General features: G+C 59.3%; 12 protein-coding genes across 12 annotated transcripts; 4 read left to right on the top strand and 8 right to left on the bottom strand.

Annotated features, from left to right (window-relative positions):
* Positions 1–53: 53 nt before the first annotated feature.
* Positions 54–2,337, bottom strand: ARP5 (Nuclear actin-protein involved in chromatin remodeling; the record flags this gene model as incomplete). The annotated part of the gene is made up of 5 exons (XM_060268256.1): positions 54–1,223; positions 1,247–1,833; positions 1,856–1,886; positions 1,989–2,194; positions 2,217–2,337. 5 exons carry the CDS (start codon positions 2,335–2,337, stop codon positions 54–56), a joined length of 2,115 nt encoding a protein of 704 aa, XP_060124239.1.
* Positions 2,338–2,877: 540 nt separating this feature from the next.
* Positions 2,878–11,464, top strand: MJAP1_004340 (uncharacterized protein; the record flags this gene model as incomplete). Its single annotated transcript, XM_060268257.1, has 3 exons — positions 2,878–10,248; positions 10,702–10,959; positions 10,982–11,464. The coding sequence occupies 3 exons, from the start codon at positions 2,878–2,880 to the stop codon at positions 11,462–11,464; spliced, it is 8,112 nt and encodes a 2,703-aa protein (XP_060124240.1).
* Positions 11,465–11,514: 50 nt separating this feature from the next.
* MJAP1_004341 (uncharacterized protein) lies at positions 11,515–12,026 on the top strand (the record flags this gene model as incomplete). Its single annotated transcript, XM_060268258.1, has 2 exons — positions 11,515–11,766; positions 11,790–12,026. 2 exons carry the CDS (start codon positions 11,515–11,517, stop codon positions 12,024–12,026), a joined length of 489 nt encoding a protein of 162 aa, XP_060124241.1.
* Positions 12,027–12,058: 32 nt separating this feature from the next.
* MJAP1_004342 (uncharacterized protein) lies at positions 12,059–13,615 on the bottom strand (the record flags this gene model as incomplete). Its single annotated transcript, XM_060268259.1, has 1 exon — positions 12,059–13,615. One exon carries the CDS (start codon positions 13,613–13,615, stop codon positions 12,059–12,061), a length of 1,557 nt encoding a protein of 518 aa, XP_060124242.1.
* Positions 13,616–13,790: 175 nt separating this feature from the next.
* vps29 (Vacuolar protein sorting-associated protein 29) lies at positions 13,791–14,654 on the bottom strand (the record flags this gene model as incomplete). The annotated part of the gene is made up of 5 exons (XM_060268260.1): positions 13,791–13,918; positions 13,941–14,382; positions 14,405–14,438; positions 14,546–14,555; positions 14,636–14,654. The coding sequence occupies 5 exons, from the start codon at positions 14,652–14,654 to the stop codon at positions 13,791–13,793; spliced, it is 633 nt and encodes a 210-aa protein (XP_060124243.1).
* Positions 14,655–15,200: 546 nt separating this feature from the next.
* On the top strand, positions 15,201–18,065 carry MJAP1_004344 (uncharacterized protein; the record flags this gene model as incomplete). Its single annotated transcript, XM_060268261.1, has 2 exons — positions 15,201–15,400; positions 15,863–18,065. 2 exons carry the CDS (start codon positions 15,201–15,203, stop codon positions 18,063–18,065), a joined length of 2,403 nt encoding a protein of 800 aa, XP_060124244.1.
* A 116-nt stretch (positions 18,066–18,181) lies between these two features.
* On the bottom strand, positions 18,182–19,635 carry MJAP1_004345 (uncharacterized protein; the record flags this gene model as incomplete). Its single annotated transcript, XM_060268262.1, has 3 exons — positions 18,182–19,138; positions 19,289–19,434; positions 19,497–19,635. The coding sequence occupies 3 exons, from the start codon at positions 19,633–19,635 to the stop codon at positions 18,182–18,184; spliced, it is 1,242 nt and encodes a 413-aa protein (XP_060124245.1).
* Positions 19,636–19,716: 81 nt separating this feature from the next.
* CDC37 (hsp90 co-chaperone Cdc37) lies at positions 19,717–21,214 on the bottom strand (the record flags this gene model as incomplete). The annotated part of the gene is made up of 2 exons (XM_060268263.1): positions 19,717–20,646; positions 20,669–21,214. 2 exons carry the CDS (start codon positions 21,212–21,214, stop codon positions 19,717–19,719), a joined length of 1,476 nt encoding a protein of 491 aa, XP_060124246.1.
* A 207-nt stretch (positions 21,215–21,421) lies between these two features.
* On the bottom strand, positions 21,422–21,718 carry MJAP1_004347 (uncharacterized protein; the record flags this gene model as incomplete). Its single annotated transcript, XM_060268264.1, has 1 exon — positions 21,422–21,718. One exon carries the CDS (start codon positions 21,716–21,718, stop codon positions 21,422–21,424), a length of 297 nt encoding a protein of 98 aa, XP_060124247.1.
* Positions 21,719–21,792: 74 nt separating this feature from the next.
* TFB1 (RNA polymerase II transcription factor B subunit 1) lies at positions 21,793–23,500 on the top strand (the record flags this gene model as incomplete). Its single annotated transcript, XM_060268265.1, has 2 exons — positions 21,793–23,455; positions 23,481–23,500. 2 exons carry the CDS (start codon positions 21,793–21,795, stop codon positions 23,498–23,500), a joined length of 1,683 nt encoding a protein of 560 aa, XP_060124248.1.
* Positions 23,501–23,528: 28 nt separating this feature from the next.
* Positions 23,529–25,823, bottom strand: MJAP1_004349 (uncharacterized protein; the record flags this gene model as incomplete). The annotated part of the gene is made up of 1 exon (XM_060268266.1): positions 23,529–25,823. One exon carries the CDS (start codon positions 25,821–25,823, stop codon positions 23,529–23,531), a length of 2,295 nt encoding a protein of 764 aa, XP_060124249.1.
* A 29-nt stretch (positions 25,824–25,852) lies between these two features.
* Positions 25,853–27,656, bottom strand: ERG8 (phosphomevalonate kinase; the record flags this gene model as incomplete). Its single annotated transcript, XM_060268267.1, has 5 exons — positions 25,853–26,163; positions 26,186–26,527; positions 26,550–26,814; positions 26,837–27,220; positions 27,243–27,656. The coding sequence occupies 5 exons, from the start codon at positions 27,654–27,656 to the stop codon at positions 25,853–25,855; spliced, it is 1,716 nt and encodes a 571-aa protein (XP_060124250.1).
* Between the last annotated feature and the right edge of the window lie 11 nt (positions 27,657–27,667).

Genomic DNA, 27,667 nt, shown 5'->3' on the forward strand with positions numbered 1-27,667 from the left:
TGGCTCTAGCCCCTTTGTCGTAGCACTTTTAGGCAACATACACTTGATTGCCTCTATGGCTGCCAGCACGCCGACAGGCCGTGCTCTTTGAACCACCCGCTGCCTTTTTCCTCGTACTCGGCACGCGACACGGACGAAGCACGAAAGGCCTCGGGCTGCTCCACGACCCACCGGCGCATGCCGCGCCAGGGGTCGAAACGCGCACTCTGCGCACGGCGCACCGACAGAGGGGCATTGGGCGCAAGAATCGAGCGCAGACCGCTTTGCAGGCGCTGGTCAAAGCCGGGCAGCAGCGAGTAGCGGCCGGCCACCAGCACGTTCTTGGCCATGCGCATACGCACCGGCTCGTCAAACGCCTGGAGCACATGACGACTCAGTTCCGTCACACCGGCTTGGTCCACGCCGGCAATGATCGGCTGCCAGCTGATCTCGGGCACGCGGATCCGCTCCACGTTCAGGTGCACTTGGTGGTACTGCGCACCATCGTTGGGGTCCCATGCCGGCTCAAAGCCACGAAGGTAGGTCGTGGTAAGCAGCGTCTTCTTTGCCTGCAGCGCGGCATAGGTATTCTCGTCGGTAAACGCGACGTCGTGCTCGAGAAGCTTCTGTTCGAGTGCTTCGAGCTGCGCAAATGCCTCGCGGTCCTCTTCCTCGCCTGCGCCATCATTGATCGTGCGGTAGACCGACCAGTCACTGTCATCTGCACCAAAGGTATCTTCGTCGTCGCCACGCTTACGGCGGCGCTGCGTGCCCGTCGCATTGTTCTCACTGGCAAGTGCCGTAATGCTCTTCATGCGCTGTTGCGCGGCCGCCGACTTGCGGTCAGGGAGTGTCTCACGGAGCCGTTTGCGCTCTTGGATGCGCGAAAGAGCGTCTTGGTGCTGCTTCCGGATCTTGTCGAGCCACTGCCCGGGGTTCTCGCGCTGTTCCTGGAGCTCGCGCGCTTCGGCTTCGGCTTGAAGGCGCTCCTCCTCGGCTTTTTCCGCACGAGCGCGTACCCGGGCATCGTAGCCGGCCTTGAGCAGGCGCTGACGGCGCTTTTCCTTCACGCCCTCTTCGTCGAGTTCGCCGTCGGGGACGTCGATCAGCGGGAACGACGGCGGCTTCTTTTCCTCCTCGTCCTCGTCTTCCTCGCCGCGGTTGCGCTTAACCGCCGCCTCGACGCGCTTGAGCGTCTTTTCAAACTCTTGCTCTGTATCAAAGCCCTCGTCTTCGAGACGTTTCTGGATAAGAGAAAAGCACGTACCAAATACTCTTCGGGCGACTCCTTCTCCTTCCACTCTTTCAGTAGGGTATAGTACTTGAGATCGTTCTCGTTCTGCAACGCTTTCTCTTCACGCATCATGCGCGTCTGCTCAATGAGGCGCTGCCCAGCGGCACGCTTGCGCTCGGCAATCTTGTCCAACTCCTCTTGCGTCTTTTCTTTTCGCTCAGGGGGGACATAGGGCAACTGCACCACCTTGTCCATCTTGGCCAGGTTTTCGGGCACTTGCAGCGAACGGATCTCGGATTCGTAGTCCGCCGAGACGTACGACAGGTTTTCCAGCATGGTCTGCGACTCAAACGACGTAATCTTCTGGGGAAGATTGGGGTACTTGAGCTGTAGAAGACGGTGCAAAAAGTCGGCACCCAGCGCACCACCCCACGCGAGGCGCTTCGCATTGTCCAGAACCCCACGGCCTGCTACCATCGGCACAACCAGCGTCGTGTTACGGCCGGCGGAGACCACTAAACCGTCCTCGTGAACGCCGTTGGCGTACGCGGCAAACAGAGCATCCAGTCCATAGTTTACCGATGGGACGTTGTATGCCTCAAAAAGGATCTCGTTCATTTCTGCGTCAGACGGGCAACATACGGCTTCGGCTGTATTCCGGATTGCACAGCGTCTCTGTGAGCAGCAACGGATGATCCACGCGATCCACATCAATTGCTAGCTTCACAAACGTGTAATCCAGCATGGCTTCCTACTCATGAGTCAGGGCACGCACCATAGAGTCAAATCCACACACAATGTCGCCGTCGAACGCGCTCTTCATCGCTGCACGGCTCTGCGAATCGACATAGCAGTCGCTTCCGCATAGGACAACATTTGTACCACGCTTGCGATCCTTAAAGCGCGACACGATATTGTCGCAAGCGATCGGAGCCTCGTCGCCCTCGCACGTTGCAAATCCTGCGCGCAATTCGCTCGAGCCTGCGTCAGTTGCACCACGTACCATTATCAATGAGGATTGGAGCATGTTGCGACCAGTGAACAGAGTCACGATAGTTACTCAGTCCAGCAACAGGTTGCGGCGTGGGCCACTCGGTTACCTCGAGTGCGGGCGTGAACGACATCGCCTTCGATCCCTTCTTGCACGGTCGCCGGCGGAGCTCTCAACGCGGTGTACAGTCAGCGGGATGCTCCACATGCACGTGGCACCGCGACTGTGGAGGCCGAGACACCGCCTTGCTTAGTCAAATAGATTCAGGACCGCTTTTCGGATTGGCGCTGTGCCTGTATGCACGACAATCGCCCACATGGGAATATCAGAATTTAATTGGTAGGTTATGCAAAACCGATGCGGGGGTACTGTCTTGCAGTGCCCAAGAGGGCGGATTAGCTTATGTCTGCGGCATTGTATGGACCTCGTGACCATTTCCCCACACTTCTGACTTGCAGAAAGCGCAGCGTCTCGTTGGTCGTAGCAGAAATTACGTTGGCTAACGGAAGAGGTGGTGGGGAGGCATTTCGCATTTGCATTGCGGCGCGACTTGTGGGGCTTCGCGACTTGGGCTCTTTTTTGCTACGACTGCGTCTGCTGTTTCATTACAGCCGTTTGAGAGGGCAAGGGACTCAACCTACTTCTACTCTCGTCGTATCGGACTTATTCAATCATGGACGGGGACGGCGTGCGCCGCCGCAACCCCTACGTGGATGAGTATGGCGACAACTTCGCGCCGAGCACGTCTGGGATGCACCGTCCCGGAAAGCCGATCGGTTACTTTGCCGCGCGCGGCACCCCTTACGGGAAGAAGATCTTCGGAAAGAGGATGCTTCTATTCCTCTTCATCCTGCTTCCTGTTCTGGCGGTCATTAACCTGGTGATTGTTTTGCTCCCAGTATTGCTTGCCATCGCGAACCACACGCTCAGCGTGACGGTTATGCATGTCACCGCGTCGAATATCACGGACCCTCATAATGATTACTTCCCTCTCACCCTGGAGGGTCAAGTGAAAAAGGCAGGCGTTTTCCCCGCACACCTCTACTTCCGCGAGCCCGTCGTCGTGAAGTGGATGACGCCGCCCGAGAGTGGTGAGATGCGCGAAGTCGAACTCGGCAACTTCAGGCTGGACTACATTGGTGTTGCTGCCGGTCACGGCCGCATCAAGCAAGTGACCAAGTTCAACATTCAGGACCAGGAGATGTTTGGCCTGTTCACCCAGTTTATGATTACCAATGAAGAGTTCACTTGGCGCCTGTTCTGTCCAAATGTTCACGTCGAGGCGTTCTCCTTCCTACCTACCTACGAAAACTTGAAGCTTACCAAGGACGTCGTGTTTAAGGGTATTAACAACTTTAAGGACGTAAAGATTCTAGACTTCCAACTGCCCAGCGCTGATCCAGAAGGCGGTATCTCATTCTATGCAAAGACAATGCTTACGAATCCGTCTCCGTTCGGTTTCCAGCTAGGTACACTGAACATTGAACTGTTTAACGAAGGACTGTTGCTCGGTCCGGGTTTCTCGACCAATGTCAATATTACACCGGGTGTCAACCTCATTGACCTCAAGGGCCGGCTGCTCTCATACTCGACGAATCAGACGGCGCTGAACCAGTTGGGCAATGTCTTTACGAACTACATCAACGGTGAGATCACCCCGACGTACGCACAAGGTAAAAGCGTTGTGCTGAGCAACGGTCAGACTGTCGGGTGGCTCTCCAAAGGTATCCAGGCGCTGAACATTTATGTGCCATTCCAATCGCCTTACCTGATCAATCCGATCAAGAGCATTGTGATCAAGCAGTTCAACCTGACTTACGACTCGGACACGGACCCCTACTCTCCTACGGCATCGTCCGACAGTCTGAGTGCTGACCTTGCCCTGCCTTTCGGTTTCCCGCTGAACATTATTTCGGCCAAGAACGAGATTACGATCGTGGACCAAATCAACGGCAAGCCGATTGTGCACGTTGCTGGTGTGTATTCCAACTCGGAAACGCAGCTGAACATCGTCGCTTCGGGTCAGACAGCCGGAACACTCTTCCTCACGCTGCGTCCCTCGCCTATGATTCTCCCGAGTCAGACGGACGACGCGCGCGCCGAGTTTGATCAATTCCAAAAGGAATTCACCTTCTCGACCAAGGACCCCAAGAAATTCAATGGATCTTCCGCAGCGCTCACCGACACGCCTGTAGGCCGCATCCTGCTGAACGGGATCAAGTTCTCAGTGGACAGTGGTCTGCTGGGTCTTCAGGGTCTGGCCGGGTACCCCACTACGATTAATGGTGTGGATGTCGTTGGTGGTTCGCGCGAGGCGCTTACGCTGTCCGTGAACACGACCATCATCAACCCTTCGAATGTCAACGTCAAGGTCGGCACGACCAAGCTGTTGATGGTCTATTCGGATGTTGTTGGTGATGTGGTTCTCAACGACCTGAACCTGGTCATTGGTGAGAACAACCTGACTGCCACGTCGAACTTCAACCCTAAGGCTAGCCCCAAGGGTTACGAGCTGCTGAACCGCTACGTCAGTGGTCTTGACTCGCCAGTGAACATTTCTGGTTACGAGGGCTCGACGGGTATCAAGTCCCTTGTGCCGGCCTTCTCGGCCGTGCGAGTGAACTCGACGCTGAACGGACTCAAGACCCAGCTTGTTGGTCAAGCCCAGCTCAAGGTACTGAACACCACGGGTATCCAGGACGATGTGGCGAACTCGATTGTGAGCCTTAACAATCCTTTCACTTCGGGTCTCAAGATTACGAATATCAAGTCTAATGTCACGTCGCACGGCCTCTTTGTCGCAGGCATCGACACAGATCTTGACTTTTCGGCCGGCGGAAAGGCGACGACCAATTCGCCTCAAATTCCACTGCACCTCAATCTGTACCCGCCGGACATATTTGCGCTGGTGCGTGCACTTGCTGTACAGTCCGGCCAGGATGTGAAGCAGCTCGACGGTATTGTCCAGCTTGCGGGTTACACGTACTCGAAGACGACGAATGCTAACAACGACATTAAGCCGTCGAAGCGTTCACTTCGCGAGGAGGAGCTTGAGGCTGAGCAGGAGGCCGAGATGGTGCAGGCGCATCTTCTCTCCAAGCGTAAGACTAACATGTACACGGGCTTTAACTTGGTCAACTTTGTGCAAAAGGCCTTCACGGTGGCGTCGGCGAACCTGGAGATTGTGTCCATGACGCAGATCGGTGAATACGAATCGGCGCTCACCTTCTCTCAGCAAAATGTACCACTCAAGACGGACGACTCGCTGAACCTGCTTCTCCCTGTCCTGTCTAAGCCGATTGTGCAAAAGATTATTGATGGCGCGACGCTTGGCATTGACAAGATCACGATTATTGATCCGCAGCTGAAGTCGTTCAAGACGCAGCTAGTTGGTTCGATTACGAACTCAGGTCCTTTCGATGCCAAGATCTCGTTCCCTCAAGGTCTGCAAGTGTCGTGGAACAACAAAGTTCTGGGTCAGATTGCCATGCCGCAGATCAGCCTTGCGGCGGACGAGGGTGCTCAGCTGAACCTCGAGGCCGACTTTGCCGTCGCCGACGTCGACGCGCTGACCGAGTTTACCAAGTTCCTTGTGACGCAACCGAGTTTCGTGTGGCAGATTGCCGGCCAAGGCCTACAGGTTGATGCACTGGGTATCTCGGTGGGCGGTATGACTATCAACAAAGGTGTCATTTTGACGGGTATGAATAATCTGAAGAATGCTGTGACTGTGCAGAAGTATGACCTGCCAAGCAACGACCCTGCTGGCGGTATCCACCTTACAGCGCAGTCGGTGATCACGAACCCGTCGCAGATCGGTGTTCAGCTGTCGCGTTTCGGTACGATGGTCTACCGCAATGGCACGAACCTTGGTCCGACGGCCGCAGCTGGCCCATTCACGCTGCTGCCCCTTTCCAAGACGAATCTGCCGCTTGCTGGTCGCCTGCAGCACCAAGACAGCACCCAGGGTCTTGCGACGCTCTCGCAGACCTTCACGGATGTGGTCCACGGCAAAGAGATCCCTGTTGAAATTCGCGGTGACTATGCCGGCCCGTCGAGTGTGACTTGGCTAAACGAGGGTATCAAGCTCCTCGTCGTCCAAACCAAGCTTCCTGCTGTACACTTCAGCGTTATCAGGGCGATTTCGCTCAACCAAATGACGCTGATGTTTACGGAGAAGACAGCTTGGAACCCTGCAACGAGTTCGTCCAACACCCAGGCGCCGTTCTATCTGCCGTTCGGTTTCCCCTTGGATATCCAGAGAGCGGGTGGTGACTTCATCGAGGGTTACAAGGGCAGCGATATTGCTATTCTCAAGGTACCCATGTCGCCAGCTGTGACCCAAGTCGAGGCTCGTATCATGACGCTCAGGTTCAACGACGTCCCCATGCAGGCCTATTCGGACAAGCACAGCCAGTTCTCGGGCTTCCTGGCAGACACGACCGCGCAGAAGAGCGTTACGTTCCAGCTGCACGGCTCGGCTGACGCCAAGGCGAGCACGGCTGCTGGTTTGGTCACGATTACTGACATTCCGTTTAGTGTATCGACGACGCTGGATGGTCTGCAGAACCTGAATGCTCGGCCGGTGGTGACATCCGATTTGGACGTTGCGCATGGTTACAGCAGCTACCTGCTAATCACGCTCAAAGCCGCCATGTACAACCCTTCGCATATTACTATTGGCACGGGCGATGTTTCGTTTACTTTGCTCTTCCAAGGCCACAACATCGGTACGGCGCAGGTCAAGAACCTGATCCTAAAGCCCGGTATGAACAATGTATCTACCGAAGTGCACTACTCGCCGCAGGGCTCTGCAAACAAGGCTGCTGGTCAAAAGATGCTCGAGAACTACGTGCAGGGTATTGAGTCGACTGCTGTCATTCAGGGCTCGCGTGACACCACGCCCATTGCTTCGCTGAAGCAGGCTCTGTCTGGTATCAGGCTTGCCACCCAGATTCCGCCGCTGCACCAGCTGCTGATTATTGAGACGCGTCTGGTGATCCCTAAGAACATTGCGCAGACAAGCACTGCTCAGGCTACGTTCCAGCTGCGTAACCCATTCACTGCATCGATCAACCTGGTCAAGGTGAAAGCAAAGGCGTTGTATCAAGGCATCTACCTTGGTGTTATTGACCAGAGCCTCAATCCCCCGATCCGTGCCCCTGGTCACACCACGATCACCTCGCGTACGCTGCCGCTAAAGATGGATCTTGATCCCAAGAACTTGATTCGTTTCATCGAAAAGGCGGCGGCAAACACGAACACCAATCTTGGTCCGCTCACGGCACAGTTTGACCAGGTTATGGCCATGTCGAGCACCAAGACGACAGTCCAGCCCTACCCCGACGACAACCCGCCGAACTGCCATTCTGGTCGACAGTTTGACGTATTCGGTGCAGTTCTGAGCTTGCTGAAGGGTCTTGAAGTCACACTTGACATTCAGTCGATCACCAAGCTGGATGACTACCAGACGCCGCTAAACATAATTCAGCAGCCGGTGCCGACGGACACCGATCGTACTTCGCTGTACCTCATTGGTCCAGTGGGTGCACCGATCGTGCAGAACATTGTCGACGAAGCTACGCTGTCATTCTCGGTGACGAACATCACGAATGTGCGCAACGATGGCTTCGACTTGAGTCTGCAAGGTCAGCTGCTGAAGACGGGTCCCTTTGATGCTCAGATCGAATTCCCTGAGGGTGTCACTGTTACGTGGCAGGGTCAGGACATTGCTAAGATTCAGCTCCCGCCGATTTGTGCCGAAGCTGATATTGGTGTGCCGAACCTGCGTACGAACGGCAAGCTGAAAATCACGAACCAGGGCGGCTTTACTAAGTTTGCGACTTACATTCTGCACAACCCTAGCTTCGTCTGGACGATCCACACGAACAAGCTGCGTGTGCGTGCCTTGAACATTATTTTCAATGATGTCAAGATCAGCAAGGACCTCAGCTTCAAGGCATTCAACGGCCTGAAGGGTGTGAAGATTACATCGTTTGACATTCCTGGTGAGACGTCGAATGCCCTCAAGGTGACTACGGGCACGGATATCCCCTCACCTGCGTCGTTGGGTATTCAACTTGATACGTCAAACTTTAAGATTTACTTCAACGGCCAGTATATGGGTCCGATTCATTCGACGAACTTGTTCCTGGCTGCGGCTATGACGACGCACACGACCTTGCATGGTTTCCTTACGAAAATGACGAGTGATGCTCAGGTGAAGGCTGCTGGTCAGCTCTTCTCGCAGTACCTCCAAGGCAAGGGTAGCGACTTGGAAATCAAGGGTGACAGTGTCGTGACCAGGGCGAACGGCAACAAGCCCGTCTCTTGGCTTACGGCTGCGTTCAAGACGCTGACACTCGATGTCGTCTTACCGGGTCACATTTACAAGATTGTGTATGCGATCCAAATCATCGACCTTTTCGTGACTCTCATGAAGCAATCGCAAACCTGGTCTCCACCTACTGGATCAAACATGTCAATTGCAACATTTGTCAACCCCCTGCACTTCAGCCTGACACCACTGAAGGCTTCGCTGCAGGGTACGATGATTTTCGACAACCAGGATGCTGCTATTTTGAAGCTGCCCTTGAAGAAGGTCAGCCCTGGTACTGGTACTTCTCATGGTCCAAACGACCCCCAGCCGCTTATTCTGTCGTGGAAGGACATTCCTCTGAATGCTATTAGCCACAGCGCCTTCCAGGCCATGTTCACGCAGCTGACCGACTTCCCTCGTGCATCGATTGGTCTCAAGGGTACGGCCGGTCTTGTGGCTCGCATGGTTATCGGTGACATTCCGATCGAGGGAATTCCTTTCGGTAACATCACCACGACGCTCAAGGGCTTCGATTCGTTTACACGCAAGGCGGTTGTGCAGCGCTTGGATGTGGACAAGGGTACTCCGGAACACCTGGACAACAAGGTCAAGCTGATCATGACCAACCCTAGCAACATTACCATCAAGACCACTGGTCTGTCGCTCCCGGCCTTTTACAAGGACACCTATGTTGGTCGTGCAATCCTCGACGACAAGACGGTTGTTCCTGGCGATAACTACCTGGAGGGTATTTTCCGGTACCAGCCCAACAACAACAACGACTCTACTGCGCAAGAGGTCATCCAGCGTTACGCTCAGCCCCAAGAGCACAACGGCAAGAAGAATATTCCGTACCAGACTCCCGCTACGCTCAAGGGTATTCCGAACGCGAACCCGCCGTTGACGCCGTTCGAGTCGCTGCGCCCGGGTATCGAGGGAGTTTATGTGACTTCGTCTCTGCCTGGTATTGCTACTCGTGTGCTGCAGCGTATCGATGCCTTCTTCGACGTGCTTACTCTTTTCTCGGCCCCTGGCCTTCGTCCCTACATTTTCATCAAGCTTACGTTCCAGAACGATTTGCCGGTTCCTATCACCTTTACGCGTATCCAGGATCAAGCCAACATTGCCGGACAGCCGCAGCCGATTTATGCGTCGTTCACCGAGAATAAAGTCACCAACTGCCGTATCCCGGCTGCGAGGGCGACCAAGGTGGACCCTGGTATCCACACCTGCGACCCCATCCACAATGTGTTAGGTGACCAGGGTCTGCTCGGCTCGCTGCCCGTTATCGAAAAGAACTTGGATGTCGCCAATATGGTCCAAATCCAGCTCAGCGATGGGGGTTACGTGCTCAACGCTCTCCAGTACAACGAGTACGATGTGGACACGACGTACTCGCTGGCAATTGGCGGCGTTCCCTTGCTGAACATTACCTCGATCGATGATATGATCCAAGGTATTCTCGGCTCGCTCGGCAAGATGTCGTCCGACGACGTTTCGAAGGTGACCAACAGTTTCGCATCTCTCGGTGAAAACGGTATCGGCCAGCTGGCCGATACCAACTGGAACAAGGTCGTTTGTGCTCTGGAGAACTTGCCTCTGTCGCTCATCCACACCGCCAAGTGTCAGTCGAATACCCCTGCCGGCAAGGTTGCAGCCAAGTCGGCTAGCAGCAGCAGCTCATCGATGAGCAGCACATCCAATGCTGGAGCGTCCAACTCAAAAGTAAGCGTGGCGCCCAGCAGCAGCGGAGCCAAGAGCTCGGGTGGCAACAGTGCCAAGCAGAATCAAGGCAAATCAAGCCAGGCTGCACAGACCACCAAGGCTCGGCCACAGGCGCAATCAAGCGCAGCGCCGAAATCCTCCTCGTCCAGTAAGGGTGGCCTTTTCGGAGGCATCTTTGGCTAAAACATCTGTTTCATTTTCCCTGTTGAGTCCCCGGTAGGCAAGCCATCCCCCGCCTATAGTAATACCAAGTTTTGTAATGTGTGGAGGTTCCCCAACGTTTCGATGAGCGCGGCGTGTGCTTCGGCGAGCCGCGCGGCGGCGCACGGGGTGCGCGCGCCTATTCAATTCAGCTATATTCCTTACCGAGTTCCCTATGGTCTAGGGCTTAAACTCCAGGAACATCTCGTCGAACGGCGCGCTAATGCACGCGCTGCGCTGCGTGCCGCCCAGGTTCCTGCGCACGGCGGTGAAGCCTCGCTGCCTCTCCAGCTGAAAGAGGCCCAGCGCGTGGCTCGCACAGACATTCTGCTTTTGCTGGAGCACACTCCTACGTATACTCTTGGTAAGCGCGACGATGTTGCAGTAAGCGGAGCCATGGCGTCGGCGCTCAAGGCGGACATCTTTCAAACCCAGCGCGGCGGACTGCTGACATACCACGGTCCTGGACAGCTCGTGGGTTACCCGATTCTGGACATTGGGGCGATGCAGGTACGTTCTTCGACTAATGCAGCTCTCCACGCGGTGCTATATTGCGCGCCTCCAAGAAAGCCTGCGCGCCGCGCTCGCTGCGTCGCCTCTTTCTATGAGCACACAAGAGTCGCCGCAAGACGACGCAAAGTATACGGGTGTGTGGGTCGACGCGACACACAAAATTGCGTCGCTCGGTGTGCACGTCCGCCACCGCGTCACGTCGCATGGGTTTGCGTTGAACGTGCACAACACTGCCTTGCAAGGTTTCCAAAATATTGTCGCTTGTGGCCTGCCGAATGTGCAGCTCACGTCGATCGACCAGCAACTCGAGCGTGCAGGCCGCACGCTCGACGTGCGCGTGCCCGACGTCGCCCGCCTCTGTGCCGACCACCTGGCCACGGCGCTGCAACGCACGACCGAGTCTGCGGCTGAAACGTGTCTATCATACATCCCTACGACCAACGATGCCGGCGAACAGGTCCTGTCCAAGGTCCTTGTCGAAGGCACCGAGGTCACCGCATAGCTCCGCCCTCCCGCTTGGCCCCTGCCCCATCTTACATAATCTTTGCGACCATGCTCGGACGGTGGCCTGGAGCGCTGCGCACTGTGCGCCAGCTGCACACTGGTGCGCTGCGTGCGACGATGCCGCGCGCAGAAGAGACCGTGAAGGAGATCAACAAGCTGCAGCGGACGTACCACCCCCTTGGCTACGAGAACTCGGCAGGGTACCTCCGCGCCCGGAAGCCGTATGTGGTGAGCAACATGCTCATTTTCCTGGGCCTCATGGGCTTTGTCGGCGGTGTGTATACCTATTCGATTGTGATGGTACGTCTAAATACTCACCCCAGGTGGAACAGGACGACTTTTCCGACCTTGATAACATCCGCGTCCTCCCCGAGGGCGAGGCGGCGAGCCCCGACCGGCTGTCCGAGGTGAGCGGGACACCGAGCGTCACTGCCAAGGCGAATGCGCTGGCCGAGTCCTCGGTGAGCGCCCCGCCGGCGCCGGCACCGCCTGCTCCGGCACCGGTGGCGCAGCCCCGCCCGGTGGCCGCCGCGCCTGTGATGAACAAAAAGGCGATTTAGGTGGTATAGAGCAGTGGTACTATGGCGGGACGCTAACGGCGCTTGCCAAGGCCGGGGAGTGCGAAGAATTCAAATACCTTCTCTGCAGGCACCGCATCGCCGCGGCTGCCGTGCATCTGGCTCATGCGGTGCCCACGGACGATGCCGACAACGCTGCCCGACTCTGCGTCGACGACCGGCCCTCCCGACGAGCCGGGCAGCGGAAAGTAGGTCATGGAGCGCAACAAGTTCGACGGGCGGAGTCCTTCCGGCGTCTCGGGCGCATCACCCTTGAGCTTAAAGCTGAGCTGGGCCAGTTCGTCATAGGTGCCGGTCTCGGCCACGCGGCCAATGGGGTCTTTGTAGCCGACGAGCGTCGCCGGCGCCCAGCGGTTACGGATCATGTCATGATCGGTCAGTTGGGGGAATGTGCTAAGCTCGCCTTGCCCTTGCTGCGGCGAAGGCAACCAGCCGCCAAACGAGCTCACCGACAGCTCGGTCTGGACCACGGCGGGATAGGGCGACACGGGGAGTGTGCGCAGCGAGCCAGAGCCCACCGTGTGCAGCGTCGAGGTCACTGCATCGACCTGGACCGGCGTCTCGTCCAGCTGGAACAGCGCAAGGTCCGCATCCGGCAGGCGGCTCAGCAGAGAGCGCACAGGGTAGATGTGACCGAGGCGCGTCACGGCAAGCGCGAGGCCCTGGCGGTCGCCCGCATCGCGCATACCCTCCGTCGCGCTCTCGAGGGTATGGTCGCAGGACACGACGAGTGCGCCGCGCCCTTTTCCTTCGGTCTTGGCCAGCGTCTCGCCGCCTTGCACGGCAAAGCCAGAGCACATGCTGACGCGTTCCTTTCCGGAACCAACATGATCGATGTAGCACAGGAGAAGCACGCCATCGTCCGCAGCCTTGGAAACGTCGGCTTCTGCACTCGTTGCCGTCGTCAGCTGGACCTTGCGCTCGACCTTGGGCATCGGTTCGTACGGCAGCTCAATCGAAAGCTGAGTGTTTGCACATTCTTCCATTGCCTTAGAAAGGTCCTGCAGCGAGGCCATCTGTACATCACCGCTACGCTGCTTTACCAGCGCGCGCGCAGCCGCCACAACGTAGCGCTCCATCGCATTGCCTTCAGGGCGGCCTGTCTCGACGCGGTGTGGCAACTCGGGATCGGCTGCGGTCTGCTTCTTCGGCGTGGATGGGAGGAAAGCAGACTCGTCGCGCCACAGAATCTCGGCATCGTCAAGAGATTGCGCCAACAGCTTATTGGTGCCCGGCACGGCCGTGCTGCGGCGCGACGAGCCGGTGGCTGCGCCACGCAGACGCTCGATATTCGCGCGCTGTCCTGCCATGTCGGCGCTCGAGGCACCTTTTTGCAGCATCGACTTGAACACGCTCGAGTCGTCCGAGGACTCGTTCTTGCTCTGCTCGGGTGCGGCCGCAGGGGGCGCAGGCACCGCGGTGCCGAGCATATGGTCCACCGACGAGGCGGGGTTCACCGGCACGGCGAGCCCGCGCCGCGCAACAACAGAGCCGCAACTACGGGCCACACGGATCGTTTCATACAAGGAGCGGTCGACGCTCCGAGCCATAAACAGGCGCGAGGCGGGCATTGTGGTAAGAGGCAGTGTTCGTTGCCACTCAACCGCACGGATTGTGGAGGTTCTATCGATCGATAAGCTGGGGTGCGGGGAAGGCATTTTATAGCGCGACTCATCGCGTGATTGTACAAGGAATGTCACGCGCTGGCGTATGTAGAGTACAGTACGGCAATTGCCGCAGAGGTCACTATGTGGACTCGGACGTGCCTGGCACCTCAACCGTGGGCTTGCGGTACTCGAGCTTTTCCACTTTTACGTCGCCGTCAATCAGCTGGTACACGTAGATGACCACGACGGCACCCTGGATATCGAGCACTGGATTAGTATTGTGACGTACAGGCAAAGGACGGGGTGGTTCCCATCTGGACACTTTTCGCAGCGAGCTCCTCGTCGGTGAGCTGCGGCTCGCTGGGCTTGGGTGCCGCCTCATTTTTTGCGTCGCTCTTTTCAGTGACTTCTTCCGTGTGCTTGTCAGCAAGTGGCGCATCTTCCTTCTTGACTGTCTCCTTATTCGCTGCGGTTTCGGGTGGGGTCACAGGCAGCGGCATGTCGGTCGTCCAAGCGCCCGTCGCAGAGCCCGGGTTGATGAAGAAGCGCCCCTCGTATGCATACGCCTCGAATTGGTGCGTGTATCCACTGAGAAGCACATCCACATCCATGGAGCGTGCGAGCGATGAAAGCGCTGCGCGGTCGCCCGCGGGAATGACTTGGTGGCCGTGGATGACGCCGATGCGCAGCGGCGGGTAGTGCAGTATAAGGAGGGCGGGCAAGCGGCGATTCTGCGTCAGTGTTAATACATACTTCGTCATAGTCACCCTTGACCAAGTGAATCTCACTCGCTAGAGAGCGGAGGTAGTCATACATCGGTTTGTCGCACACATTTCCTGTGCACACCACTTGCTGGATTTTGCCAGGGACCTGGAGTGAGCGTACTGTACGTACCAAAAGTTTCCTAAATTTAGCAGGAAGATCTGCGGCACGATATGGTAGGTGCAAATCGCCTGGTATGAGCGTCCTCGCTATGCTACGCACCAATGACCAACACCAACATGATGCACGACCTGGCTAGCTCGCTTGGTCCAGCGTTTCGGGCACCCCAAGACCACGTGCCAAAGGCACGTGATGCTGAGCCCAGTACTCTTAACGCCGCGAGGAACCCCGTAAGGCCCGAAAGGGGCCATGCGATGAGTCTCTCCCAATGCCAAATCTGGTTGGATTAGGTCATAATGGAATAAAATATGTCACGAATATACCCACTGTTGGGCCAATGCGGGTGCCCAAACCAGTCCAGCGTATGCATTATGTATATCATGGTGATGTACTGCCCCGTTACTAACTCTGGTTGGCTGCGATCAAATGACCAAACTTTGAATTGTGAAACGATTGGACGTATGCATTATTATCTGGCCACCCCGGGGTCTTGCAAGCGAATGAAGCTGAGAAAATAGCGGCATGACCGTCTGATAGCTAGACGGCGTTCTCTGTCATCCGCACCCCCACCAGCAGGATGGACTGGGTCCAGCCAGTATCGTCAACTGTGCCCAGTGCTCCTGATGTGGCCCAGACGAACATGGCGCCTCCAGATGTATTTGCCGCCATGGCACCAGAGACGGGCGAGACGCTCACGTCTCGGCTCCCTTTCGGCCCTACGTTTCCCATCGAGGCTACGATCCAGCCCAACTCGATTCCCCTTCCTTGGGACCAAAAACACCAAGCATGGGCGACGCCCAACTCGTTCGCCGATGCGAGCAGCTACATGCTTCCCCCTACATTCACTTCTAGTGACATTCACCGCTCGTCTTCACAACCGGCTAATAAACGCAGAACGAATCATATGGACTGGAGCACAACGCACAACAGCCGTGACACCTTGTACGCTCACGAATTCCTCAAGGCATTCCGCGCTCGTCTGCCAGATTCGGCAGAGGGCCAGGCCGCTTGCGATTATTGCCGGAAACGAAAAATCAAGGTACGTCGGTCGAAAGTCCGAAGAGAATTAACCGTGCAGTGTGATCGCAAAAAACCAACTTGTGGCCACTGCGCCCAATCGGGCCGTGTCTGCACAAGTGATGATGTCCTGCGCAAGCGTGGGCCGCCAAGCAAGTACGTATTTCTTGCCGATTATGCTAACCTTAGACGCGAACGCGCCATCATGGACAATGCCGGTATCGTCTTCCGGAGCCGGAACTCGAGGGTTTCCAAATATGGCTCGCGTCGTACGTCGTCAGAGACTTCGCGCGACCCGGCAGGCCTCGGCAGTAATTCCCCCATGTCGACGCAGCCGAGTGCCGAAGGGTTTCCCATGCTGCCCCCCTCTACTCCCGGTGCGCTTCAGCACAATGTCATCAACACGAGCGACCTGAATGCTAGGAATTCGATGAACTGGGGTAAGGGCGACGGATGGTTCAGTCCCACCGGTGCTGCGCCAGGCACCGGCGCCGTCCCGGGCCTAACGATGGGCATGAGCCCCGAGAAGCCCGATGCGAGCGTCGCTGGCATGGGTCTGCCTTCAAGTGGCATCGACATGCAGCTTTTGCAAAACTTCCAGCCTAGTGCTCCGTGGCTCAACAGCCAGAACGAGAGTAGCTGGCAGGACCTTTCCGCGCAGCCCCACATGGCCGGCATGAACCTGATGGGCCTGCCCGAGTCGCAAGGAGTTCCGAGCAATTTTGCCAGTCAGCAAAAGGGGAGCAATGGCCCTAATGTGCCTAGCCCATACGAGCCGTCCATGTCTTCTTACCACCCACTGCAGCAGCAGCAGCAGCAACAACAACAGCAGCAGCAGCAACAGCAACAACAGCAACAGCAACAGCACATGTACGGTGGTGCCCCCAACGTGAATCAGGGCAATGGCATGCCAGGGCGAATGGACTTTGACTCTATGAGTCAGACCTACAAGCTTATGAATACGAGTTCGAATGAGAGTGATCTTTCTCTGTTGACCAAACCAATGGTACCGACTGAGCAAGGTCCGCCGTCTGCAGAGACTGGCACTCCTAGCATCCCGTCGGAAACAGCGTCGGAAAAAGAAGTCATCCAGCACAATTGCAAGGCGGCTCTAGACAATTTCTTTGGATCCGTGTCGGCGCAAGGCATTTCAACGCAAAAGCTAGCCGACTTTTGTTTGCGTCAAGGTCACACTGAGGTTTCGCCGGACACGACTGGTGAGCAGACGCTTGGACTGCTGAGCCCGCAGAGACACAGTGGGAGCACAGCGGTGGAGGCGGTGTGCATCCGAGTTCTTGACAAGGATGGCCAAGTGAAGCTCTGCCCCGCGTCGTCGTACTACCGCGATGTGCCGAGTATGTACAAGGGTGAGGAAACGGGAGTGGAGTACCCGGGTGGTGTGTTTGGAGGTGCAACGCGCGCCCATGCGCCTGTCCCCCAAAAATCGGAGAAGTCGCTCTTCCCCACGGGTCGATGGTCGGACACCGACTATGCGAAGTTGCTGAGTGATGCGCAACGCCTCTTGACGCGGTCGGCGACACCGGTGTTGCTGAGCCTCGGCAGGGGTGATCTGCAGCACTCCCTTCCGTTCTTGCAGTGGGATTTGATTGAGCACTACGTCACGGCTGTGCGTCAACCGACGACGAACGAGTGGACGCCGGTCCAGGCGTGCCAGCGCCAAGCACTGCTGTTGCTGATTGCCGCGGTTGCCTCTACACTCTTCCCCGCCATCCGCATCCCCGGTGACGAAGGGACGAAAGGCGTTAGTGCGTCTGCGTGGGAGTTTGGCTACCAGTGCTACTATACGGCGCGTGGCCTGTTGGCACCTCGCAATGTCCAGCTTGGAGGAAATGAAGTGACACTGGACTATGCCCAGAGCATGGTTTTGCTCAACATCTATTTCACGCGGTGCCAGCAGTACGCAGATGCGTTCTCCGCACTCGCACACGGTGTCAACACCTGTCTCAAGCTTGCCCAGCAGCCAATCGTGCAGCAGCCTTCCAATGCGACGCTTGCTTCGACCATCTTGCAGCGCGAGATGGTGAAGCGCTGCCTATGGGTTTTGTGCCTGTTGGAGCGCCTGCACCGCGCCGAAACGCGCGACGGGTCGCCTGCGCTGTTCTCCGACGCGATTCTCTCGCTTGAAAAGCCTGTTCTGTTGCGCGGCCTCAGCGTTTCCGAGTGCCGCCCCGATGAGGGTCTGACGCAGGACGCGTTCAACGTGTTCCTGAGCCAGCTGTCGTTGGCGCAGCTGCTCGCCGAGGCCAACACGCACGGTATCTTTTTCATGGACCCTAGCACGCTGCCAGAAGGGAGTCCGACCTATGCCGCTGCTCATACATTGATCGAAAAAGCAAAGCGCTGGGTCGCAGAGACTCCCTGTATCCTTCGCCCAGTCTCGACCGACCAATTCTCCGATCCTTCCGCGGGCACGTGGACCACATCTGCATCCATCAATATGAAGGGCCTTTTCCAAGCGATGATGGCCCAAGTCTTTCAATTCACGCTTGTGTAAATCTCGCATTCATCGAGGCAGTCCTGCCTTCTATATATCCTGCGACCGATTCCACCGCGCAGTTCATCGCATAACGTTTTATAGTGCAATCAATATATTTTACGCTACAACACGCACTAGTCGGCCCACTCGGGCTTGCTGCCGCCGCCCCGGCCACGGCCACGGCCACGGCGGCCACGCCCGCTGCGGCCGCGTCCACGGCCAGCGCCGCGGTAGCCCGCTGCATTATCACCAAACGTCTGCATGTTGCGGGCCTGCTCGTCCACAAAACGCTCGCGGGGCGCGCCAGCCTCCGTGTTGGGGCCACGGCGCTCGTGGCGGTCCTTGACTTCACTGCTGATGTTGTCAAAGAAGCCCGACTTTTTGTCGTAGAAGCTCGTAGGCGTCTCGGCCGCCGGCGGAATGGCGTCCAGCTTGGCCGGCGCCGCTTGTGTCTTTTGGAAACGGGCGTTGGCGCTCTCAAAGTCGTAGTCGCCGACCGGGACCTTGTGTGCAACAGCACGGCCAGGCGCAGCACCAGGAACGGTCGGCTTTTGGCGCTGCTGCACCACCGCCTCTTGGACAGCGGGCTGCGCAAGAGCAGGCTGCGGCTCGGCCGTGGGCGCAGGCTTGGCGTCCGGCTTGGGCTCGGCCTTGGGCTGCACCGGCTCCTTGGCCTTTTCCGCCTTGGGCGCGGTGGGCTTTGCATCGACCTGGAGCGACGCAAGGTCCGCCTGCACTTTTGCGACGTCCGCCTGCGGCGCGGGCGTCGGCGCCGCAGCGGGCGCCGGAGCATCGGTCTGCTTCGCGATGCTCGGCGAAGCCTCCGGCTGCGGCATAGGCGGCGGCGGCATACCCTGCATGTGGGGCGGCGGCATACCGAACGGTGCGCCTTGGGGACCGGGAGGGGGCATGCCCATCATGCCGGGCTGCATGTAGGGGTTGTACGCAAAGCCCTCGGGCGGCATGCCGTACATGTTCGGCGGGTACATGGGTCCGTACGGGCTCATGTGCGGGGGCATATGCGGGGGCATGCCAGGCGGGGGCATGCCCTGCATAGGCAGTCCCGGCGCCGGGGAGTGCGCAGGAAGTGGCTGGTGTTAGTCTGCTCACAAGACCAGGTGAGATCAGTAGGAAGGCAGCGGAACTATCCACATGAAAAAAGCGCTCTCGGATAGTCGGGATCAGAGATCCACTTTACATCCGAATGCTTTCGTCCTCTCACCAACTGGCTGGATACGTACCGATTGCTCCGACGCGGTCACCACCGGGTCCGGCTCCGTCTTGCCCGGCGAAGGGTCGTCGATGCGCAGGTCGACGACGTCGGCCGCGCGAAAGACAATATAATCATACACCTTATCATTTCCAGGGACTTCGTCCTGCGGCTGGCCTGCAGCCGCACAGCGGCCCTCGGTGCCCCACGATCGCACTGGATAAGTAAAGACCACCTACCCTTTTCCAAAGCCAGCGTGGCCTGCGCAGCGTCGATATTCGACAGCACACCCTGGTAACGCATGTTCGACCTCGACGTCAGCGAGATCAGAGCGCCGATAAACGACGCGGCAGAGTCATCCTGACCGGCCCCCGACATGATGTCCTTCGCGGCGAGGGCGTCGAGGAAGAGCGAAACCCCGCGCAGGCCCGAAGAAAAGTCACGTGAAGTGGAGGCTATCTAGCTGCGGCCGGTCTCGTCACGGACCTCGGTAGAGCTAAAGTTGAGGATGCCCGCCTGATCGAGCTCCTGGACCGCGACCTCGGCCTTCTCGACGGGCATCTTGCCGAGAGCAGCATTCACGCGATCGAGGCTCTTGGTTTTGAGCGCCTCGCGGAAGTCCTCGTCAAAGCCGTTGAAAATTTCCCAGCGGCGCTGCAGCCACGCACGGACCTGGCCGACGTCCATCGTCTCGGCGCCCTCGCCCTCGATCGTAATGTCCTCGGGGGGCGGTCCGTCGGGAATATCGAAAGAAATGACCGTGTTGGGGTCCTCGGCCATGAGCTGGATCTGCTCGGCACCTTCGCCGTCGTCCTTGTACTGCTTCGCCAGGGTATCGGCACGCGACGCAATGCGGTCATAGGTAGCCAGAACGTCGTTCAAAAAGACAGAGGCTGCGCGGCCGTCGGGCGAGAGCATCCGCTTGAAAAAGAGGCTCACACCGTCGCGGCCGAGCTTGTTGCAGTACTGCACCAGCAGCGCCTTCTCGGTGCACAGACGTGCGAGCGCTTTTTGGCCGGCCATTTGCGATTCAAAGGCCTGCATCAGTAGGGCGTCCGATGCGCCGTACGACTCATCCAGCAGCTCTTTGTGCGAGCCGAGGTACTGGAACGTCTCCTGGAACGCTTCCAGCTTGAGCTGCTTGGCGGGGTTGAAGCCTTCGGGGAAGGCCTTGGTAGCGAAGGGAACACCGGCCAGCGCCGAGGGAAGGCTCGCAAACGTCTTCATCACCGGCGTGACGGTCGGCACCTCTTCGTCCTCTGCGTCCGAGTCGTTGCCGCTCTTGGGGGGGGCACTGCTGTGGGACGCGCCGGGGTTCAGCGTCTCGATCTGTTGCGTCGTCTTTTTCGCGGGCGGCTTTTGCACAGGCGCCTCGGGCTTGGCCACATGCTGGGTCAGTTAGGGTACGTACGCCGCTGTCCCATCCGTCGTGAAGACTGTCGCTCGTAATCTTGCGCTTGTCCTCCTCGTCCATCTCCTTGAGCTTGGCGTGCACCGTTTGTTGGCGCTCGGCAAGGCGCTTCATGTGGCTTTCGAGCGTCGCGACAAGCACATCGCCAAGCTCGGGCGAGTTTGCCTTCTCCTTCACCTTGTCCTCCTGATTGATCTGGAGGAGGAGCGAGAGGAGCATGTCGTCGAGCGTCGGGCCGTCAGGGCCGTCCTTGTTGCCGCGTTCGGCACGGCCCGCAACCAGGCGTGCAAGCTCTCGCTGATAAAAGCTCGCGCCCTCGCTGCGCGTGCTGCTCACGAGCCGCGTGAGCTCGGGAGTCAAGTCGGTGTTCGTGCGCTCCTCCGCCTCGAGCTGCGACCGCTCAATCTTGCGCATTTCGCGCTTTTCGTGGATATCACGCTGCTTCCATTTGATAAACGAGTTCTTGTCCACGTTCGGGTGCACCTCAATGTCCGAGTCGTCGGACAGCTCGAGGTTATCCCACTTGGAGTAGTCCAACTTGCCCATGGTGGCGCGTTGGCAAGCCTCCACACTTTCCACGTGGAGCACGGGCCTGACGTAATGCAAAGCAGCATGGGCCATGCCCCACAAGTGGTGGGGCCAACATTCGTGTGGGATGCGGCCCAGCGTGGTGGTGATTCTTTTGGCAAGCTACGAATGTGATATAAACAGGTTTATCTGGCATTCTTGGTAACTAGTTCCGTTGGCGCCAGCTTAGTTCAGCTGTTTGATTTCGCGCTCCACGGCCTCAATGAGCGCCTGCTGGTGGTGGTCGGTGCCGACGCTCTCACGGACCTTGCCGTCCTCGTTCACCTTGGAGAGGATGCGGTGGATAGCGTCATCGTCGAACGAGCCAGCCGAGTCGCCCTTGTCGTGGTACTTGTCGTGGCCGGCGGCGAGGCGCTCAATGTGGCGCTGGTAACCGGTAACGCCCTGCTCTTTGATGTCGCGGACGACCTGCTCGAGCTGGGGGAGGATAGCCTTGCGGGTGCTCTCGTCAATCTGAACCATGATGTACTGAGCGAAACGGGGTGCGGGCCCGGGGAGGTGAGTTTGTGCTACTGTACCACGTGGCTTTCGGCACGATGTCCGACGCGCCGCAGGCACTGTATGCGGCCGTGTCGTACAAGAAGGTGCCTGGCACGCTCGTGCTCGGCGCTGATGGGCTCCTGAAATGGCAGCCGTCGAGCAGTTCGTCGAGCGTTCCGGGCTTCAGCGTGCAGGACACGCACCTGAAAGGCCTCAAAGTCTCGAAACCGGGCGCAGCGCAAACCGCGCTGCGCCTCGAGGCAGAGTCGGGGCACACGATTAATGGCGAGAGCGCGGCGATGCTTACGTTTAACGCCGAGCAGGATGTGGCCGTGGCTGCGCGCGAGCAGTTTAAAGAGCGCCTCGCCGCGGCGATCGCGCGTGCGCGCACTTCGCAAGAGGAGCGCAGCAGCACGCCAGCCGACACGCCGCGCACGCCGCACGGCACGGGCACGCCCGAGATTCCCGAGGTGAAGCTTCGTGGACAGGTGCTGCTCGCGTATCCTAGCCTGCTTGCGCTGCACAAAGAAGTGGTCGGCTCGGAAATTTTGTCAGATGCCGACTTTTGGGCGCATCCCACACGCGCCGCGCTCCTGCGTTCCGAGCGTGCAAAGATGCAGCAGCGCCAGGGCCGCAGTGCTCAGCTCGCGGACCCCAAGCCGACGCAGGGCGAGTCGGGCGAGATGAAAATCAACATTACCCCGCAGCTCATCCGCGAGCTGTTTGAACAATACCCCGTGCTGACACGCGCCTACAACGAGAATGTGCCGGAAAAGCTCAACGAAAGCACGTTCTGGGCGCGCTACTTTCAGTCGAAACTATACCATCGCCTGCGCACCTCGCAGCGCTCGGCCGCGTCGGAGCAGACGCTGCGTGACGACCCTATTTTCGACCAGTACCTCGAAGAGGAAGACGACGGGATCGAGCCACGCACGCCCCACAACCCCCACGACGCACTGCTCGATCTGCAGTCTACCGCTGAGGACCACGGCGAGACAGGCAATGTCCAGGACTGGACGATGCGTGCGGGCTTTGACCGGCGCACGCTTCCTCTTGTGCGCCGCTTTAACAACCATGCCAGCTCGCTCCTGCGCTCGTCCTTGGGCGAGCTGACCGACGAGGATGCGCGCCGTGTGCGCCGCAAGACGGGCGGTGTGGACGAAGAGTACGCCAAGGATACCGGAAAGTACTATGAGCAAATTGTCATGGACGACCTGAACGAGCACCGAGAGCGCGGCGGACGCCGCCTCGAGATCCACGACCAAAAAGCGTACTTCGAGGCGGGCGCGGAGGATGCGGCGATGCAAGATATAAGTGCGCCCGATGCCAAGGCCACTGCAGCGCGCTTCGACGGGCAGCTGCAGCAGTGGAAGCTCGACATTCGTACGTTTGAGCCGCCCGGCGAGACGATGCGCGTCTCTCTCGACGATATGCTCGACAACATGGAGCAGCAAAAAGAGCAGCACCCCGGCAACACGCTTGCAGAGCTTCCCGGTGATGTACACAAGCAGCTCATCTCGTGCCATGCGGCTACCGACGAGTTTCTGCAGCAGTTTTGGCAGTCGATCTCGCCGTCGCTCGAGGGCCGCGGCGGTACCGCGCCGACGCTCCCCGAGCGTGCCAGGAAAGCAAAGCAGATGCTCCAGGTCCTTGCACGGACGGATGCGCGTATGGAGAGCATTGCCGACGCTGCCGATGCGGTGCTCCCTGGCACAGGGCGTGCGTGTGTCGAAGCGGCGTTTAGCGCTACGCGCCAAGCCGTAGCCCGGGCGATGGCCTATGGAAATAGTCGCTAAGCATTGCGCATCGCCTCCTCGAGCTTGCGCTTGTTCGTCTCGACAATCACGCGCTTGTACTCGGACACGCTGCCGTTGAACTTGTACACGGTGCCGTTCTCGCACACCCACATTTCCTTCAGGCAGCTGTTGATGAAGCGCTCGTCGTGACTGATTACAATCACGCCGCCGTTCCAGCGGTTGATGGCGTCGATGAGCGCGTCGAGCGCCTCGATATCCAAGTGGTTGGTCGGCTCGTCGAGCAGCAAAACGTGCGGCTTCATGAGACTCAGCTGCGCAAACGCGACGCGGCTCTTTTGACCACCACTGAGCGTCGCAATCTTTTGCAGGCCCGTCGTGCCGGTGATGCCAAACGAGCCGAGGTGCTGGCGGTACTCCTGCTCCGTGCGGCCCGGGAAGCGCGCCGCGAGGAATGCCACAGGGTTCACCGACAGGTCTAGCTGGTCGATGTGGTGCTGAGAGAAGAAGCCGATGCGCAGGCGCGAGTTGCGCTTCGCATCACCTTCGATCGGGTTGATCTGGTTGATGAGCAGCTTCATCAGCGTCGACTTGCCTGCACCGTTGCTGCCAACGAGCGCGATGCGGCTATCCATCGTGACGTCAAAGTTGATGTTGCGCAGGAGGATGCGGTCGCGCGAGTAGCCAAAGGTGACATTGTCGAGCTGCAGCAGCGGAGGACTGATCTTGTCGGTCTCGGGGAGCGTAAAGTGCTCGCCGACCTCCTTCTCTGGCGGCTCGAGCTCGGGCAGGCGCTCGAGCTCCTTGATACGGCTCTGCGCCTGCGCGGCGCGGTTCGCATTGTAGCGCCAGCGGTCGATAAAGGCCTGGAGGTGCGCGCGCTTCTGCTGGTTCGCTTCGTACTCGCGCATCTGGTTCTTGCGGCGCTCGTCGCGCGTCTCGTAGAATTGGTCAAAGTCACCCTTGTAGTAGTCGAGGCGCTCCGAGTGCATGTGCACAATATCCGTCGCCACCTGGTTGAGAAAGGCGCGGTCGTGCGACACGACAAGCAGCGTGCCCTTCCACTCGTTCACGAGGTAGTCCTCGAGCCACGCAATCGCGTTCAAGTCAAGCATATTCGACGGCTCGTCGAGCATCAAAAGGTCGGGCTGGCAGAAGAGCGCACGCGCCAGCGCAAGACGCATGCGCCAACCACCACTGAAGTGCTTGGTCGGCTTTTGCTGATCCGCGCCGACAATACCGAGACCGTTGAGGAGCGCGGCAGCACGGCTGGGGCCGGTCTCGGCCTCCATCTCGATGAGCTTCGCCTGGACGTCGCCGAGGCGCGCCGACAGCTCGTCGCGCTGGTGCTCACGCTGCCGCGTCGGCAGGTCGACGGCCGAGCCGCGCGAGAGCGCATTGTTGTCCTGGCTCGCCTCGTGCGCCGCCTCCTTGGCGGCCTGCGCGGCATCTTCGAGGGCCTGCAGCTCGGTATTCAGGCGCCCCTCCTCCTCCAAGAGGCGCTCACGCCAGACATCGGCCTTGAGCACCGCGTCGACGGCCGACGTCTCGTCACCCGTAATCTCCTGTTCGACGTACAGGAGCGAGATGTTGGTCGGGATCGGCACGTCGCGCATCGCCATGTGGCGCAGGAGCGTACTCTTACCCACACCGTTGCGTCCGACCAAGCCGTAGCGGCGGCCATAGGCCATGGTAAGCTCGGCGTTGCTCAGAATACGGTTGCTGCCGAACGACACGTCGATATTCGGCAGGTGGATATCTTTGTTCTTGCCCTTTGCCGCGCCGGTGCTGATCGACTCGAGGGGGTTCACTTTGAGGTACATTTCCTCGTACGACGCCATCTTTTTCGCCGTCTCGACCAGCTTGCTCGACTGGTAGAGGTCGCGCTGCTCGCGCTTCGCGAGCTTTGCGCGCGTCTTAGCCTCTTGGCGCTCGAGGCGCTTCACGTCGACCGTAGTGCGGTTGCGGTCGCTGCGGCCGAGCGCAAGGTCCATGCCGCCCGCCCCGGCGTCGTACCGCGACGTGCTGCTCATCGCACTGTCGCGCATATCAATGACCTTGTCCAGACGCGTAAGGCCACGGCGCTCTGCATCGTGCACGGGCTCGCGCTCGGCGACCAAGGCGCTCAGCTTCTCCAGGAGCGCCGGAAGCGCACTGCGGGCTTTCGACGAGGCCGGCTCGCTCAGCACCGCCGACTCGAGCATCGGCTGCACGACGTCGTCCATGATCGAAACAGTATCATCCTCGCCGGCATCCTGCACATACTGGTCGAGGTACGTGACAATGGGCTCGTCCAGCGACGGAAGCGCCTCTCGCAGTAGCGCGGCCGCCATCGTGTCAGAAGGATTTTCGAATTAGTCAGCTAGGTGCCGAGCGAGGCTACGAGCGGCTCGAGGCCGTCGACTGCGCGGCGCTCGACGCGGAGGCCGGCGCGCGTGCGCTGCAGGTCGCGCAGCACGGAAGCTACAGCAGGGTCCATATCGTCGAGCACAGGGCCCGCGTCCGTACCCGCGACGCCAGGATGGTCCGCGCCGCAGAGCAGCGGGCCGACGCTGAGCTCGGACCACTCGGACCAGATCGCACACACGTCGCTCGGCGCGTACACGCGCTCGTCCGGTGCGCTGAGCGAGTCGGGGTGCAGGAAAAGAAGAAAGAGGGCGTCGTAGCCGCCGGCTGCATAAGTAGAAGCACGTACCTCCCGGCACGCCGCCGCCGAGAATGCCGTTTGCGTCGCGGATCGTCGTGTCGAGCAGGCGCGACATTTCCATCGGCTCGACGGGCGCGCCGGCGCGTACGCCGAGCTCGCGCATGCCTCCGCGCACAGAGCGCATCGAGTTGCGCACATCGATAAACATGTCGGCCGTCAGCGAGGGGTGCTCTTTCCGGTACGCGTCCCATTCCGACGAGGAGCGCTGGGCGAGCGCAGTGAGCACGCGTGCGTATTCGTGCTTGTCGCGCGCACACGCAACGTGCAGGCCGAGGAGGCCATCGGCGAGCGACTGGTTCGCCGCTGCAATCACGCGGTAGAGCTGTGCGGCTGGGTCAGTAGGGATACGTACCCCACTCGGGCTTGTTCTTACGGAACGCGCTCACTTGGCCGACCAGCGTGGGTGTGTTGGAGCCTGCGTCGACGTCTGCGAGGCACATGCGGATGCCGGGGGGGAGCTGGAGCGGCGCCGGGCGCGCGACATTCTCGCGCGTCGACGACCGGGCGATTTCCATCATGCCCTCGACGGCAGTCGGCACGCCGTTGGCGTCCTGCGGCGCAGGCTGCCACAAAGGGTTGCGGGGATCGAGCACCGGGAGCAGGTGGATCGGCGGCCGCTGCGTCAGCCGAGCGACGTACCTTTTCAGTCTCGGTCGGCGTGCGGACGATTCGGAAGCCGGACTCTTCGCGCATCACATCCTTGATCAGACTCGGGTCAAAGCGGCGGTAGAGCTGGTTGCCCCACACGGACGACGACACGTCAAAGCCCGAGCCGACCTTGCCCTGGGCCGCGCAGTGCGCGAGCTGCGCCGTGTTGTGGATCAGGCCGAGAGACGCAAGTGGCATCGCCTCATCCTCGCTCTCGCCCTTGGTAATTCCGAGGTGCAAGAGCACGCCGGCGGTGAGCGACGTGGTCATCGCCGCGCTCGAGCCGAGGCCGGTCTTGTGCACGTTGCTCAGCGTGCAGTGCTGCGGCGCAAAGGGCGGCAGGGCCTGGAGCTGCGCGAGCTGCGGCGCTTGTCCCTGCATTAGCACAGCTACGTACCTCGACGCGGTGCGAGTAGTAGTCATTGTCGCCCGCAATCACGATATCCAGGCCGCCGCCGAGCTGCGAGCGCAGCGCGTCGCCCAGCGTCTCGATGCCGAGGTGCAGCGCGTAGAGCAGCGTGAGCGCCACAAACGGGTTCTTCCCGTTCTCGTCGACCTGCACGAGCTGGAGTCCCTCGGTCAGCTCATCCTCCGAGCCCATCGCAGGCAGCACCACGTCGTACACCCACTCGGCCTCGAGGAACTGCGGCGAGCGCACGCGAATGCGCGGCGTGTCGCGCTGGGGAAAGCTAGCGACACTCGTGTAGAAGCGTGCATCCGTCGCAAAGACCACGCCAAAGTACGTAGGGTCCAGCACAAGGTAGCCCCCCGCGACGAGCGCCTTGCCGGGCGCCGACACGGTCGTGACCATGGCACTGGAGG

The sequence above is a fragment of the Malassezia japonica genome, chromosome 9 (genome assembly GCF_029542785.1).
Source record: "Malassezia japonica chromosome 9, complete sequence".
Lineage (NCBI taxonomy): Eukaryota > Fungi > Basidiomycota > Malasseziomycetes > Malasseziales > Malasseziaceae > Malassezia > Malassezia japonica.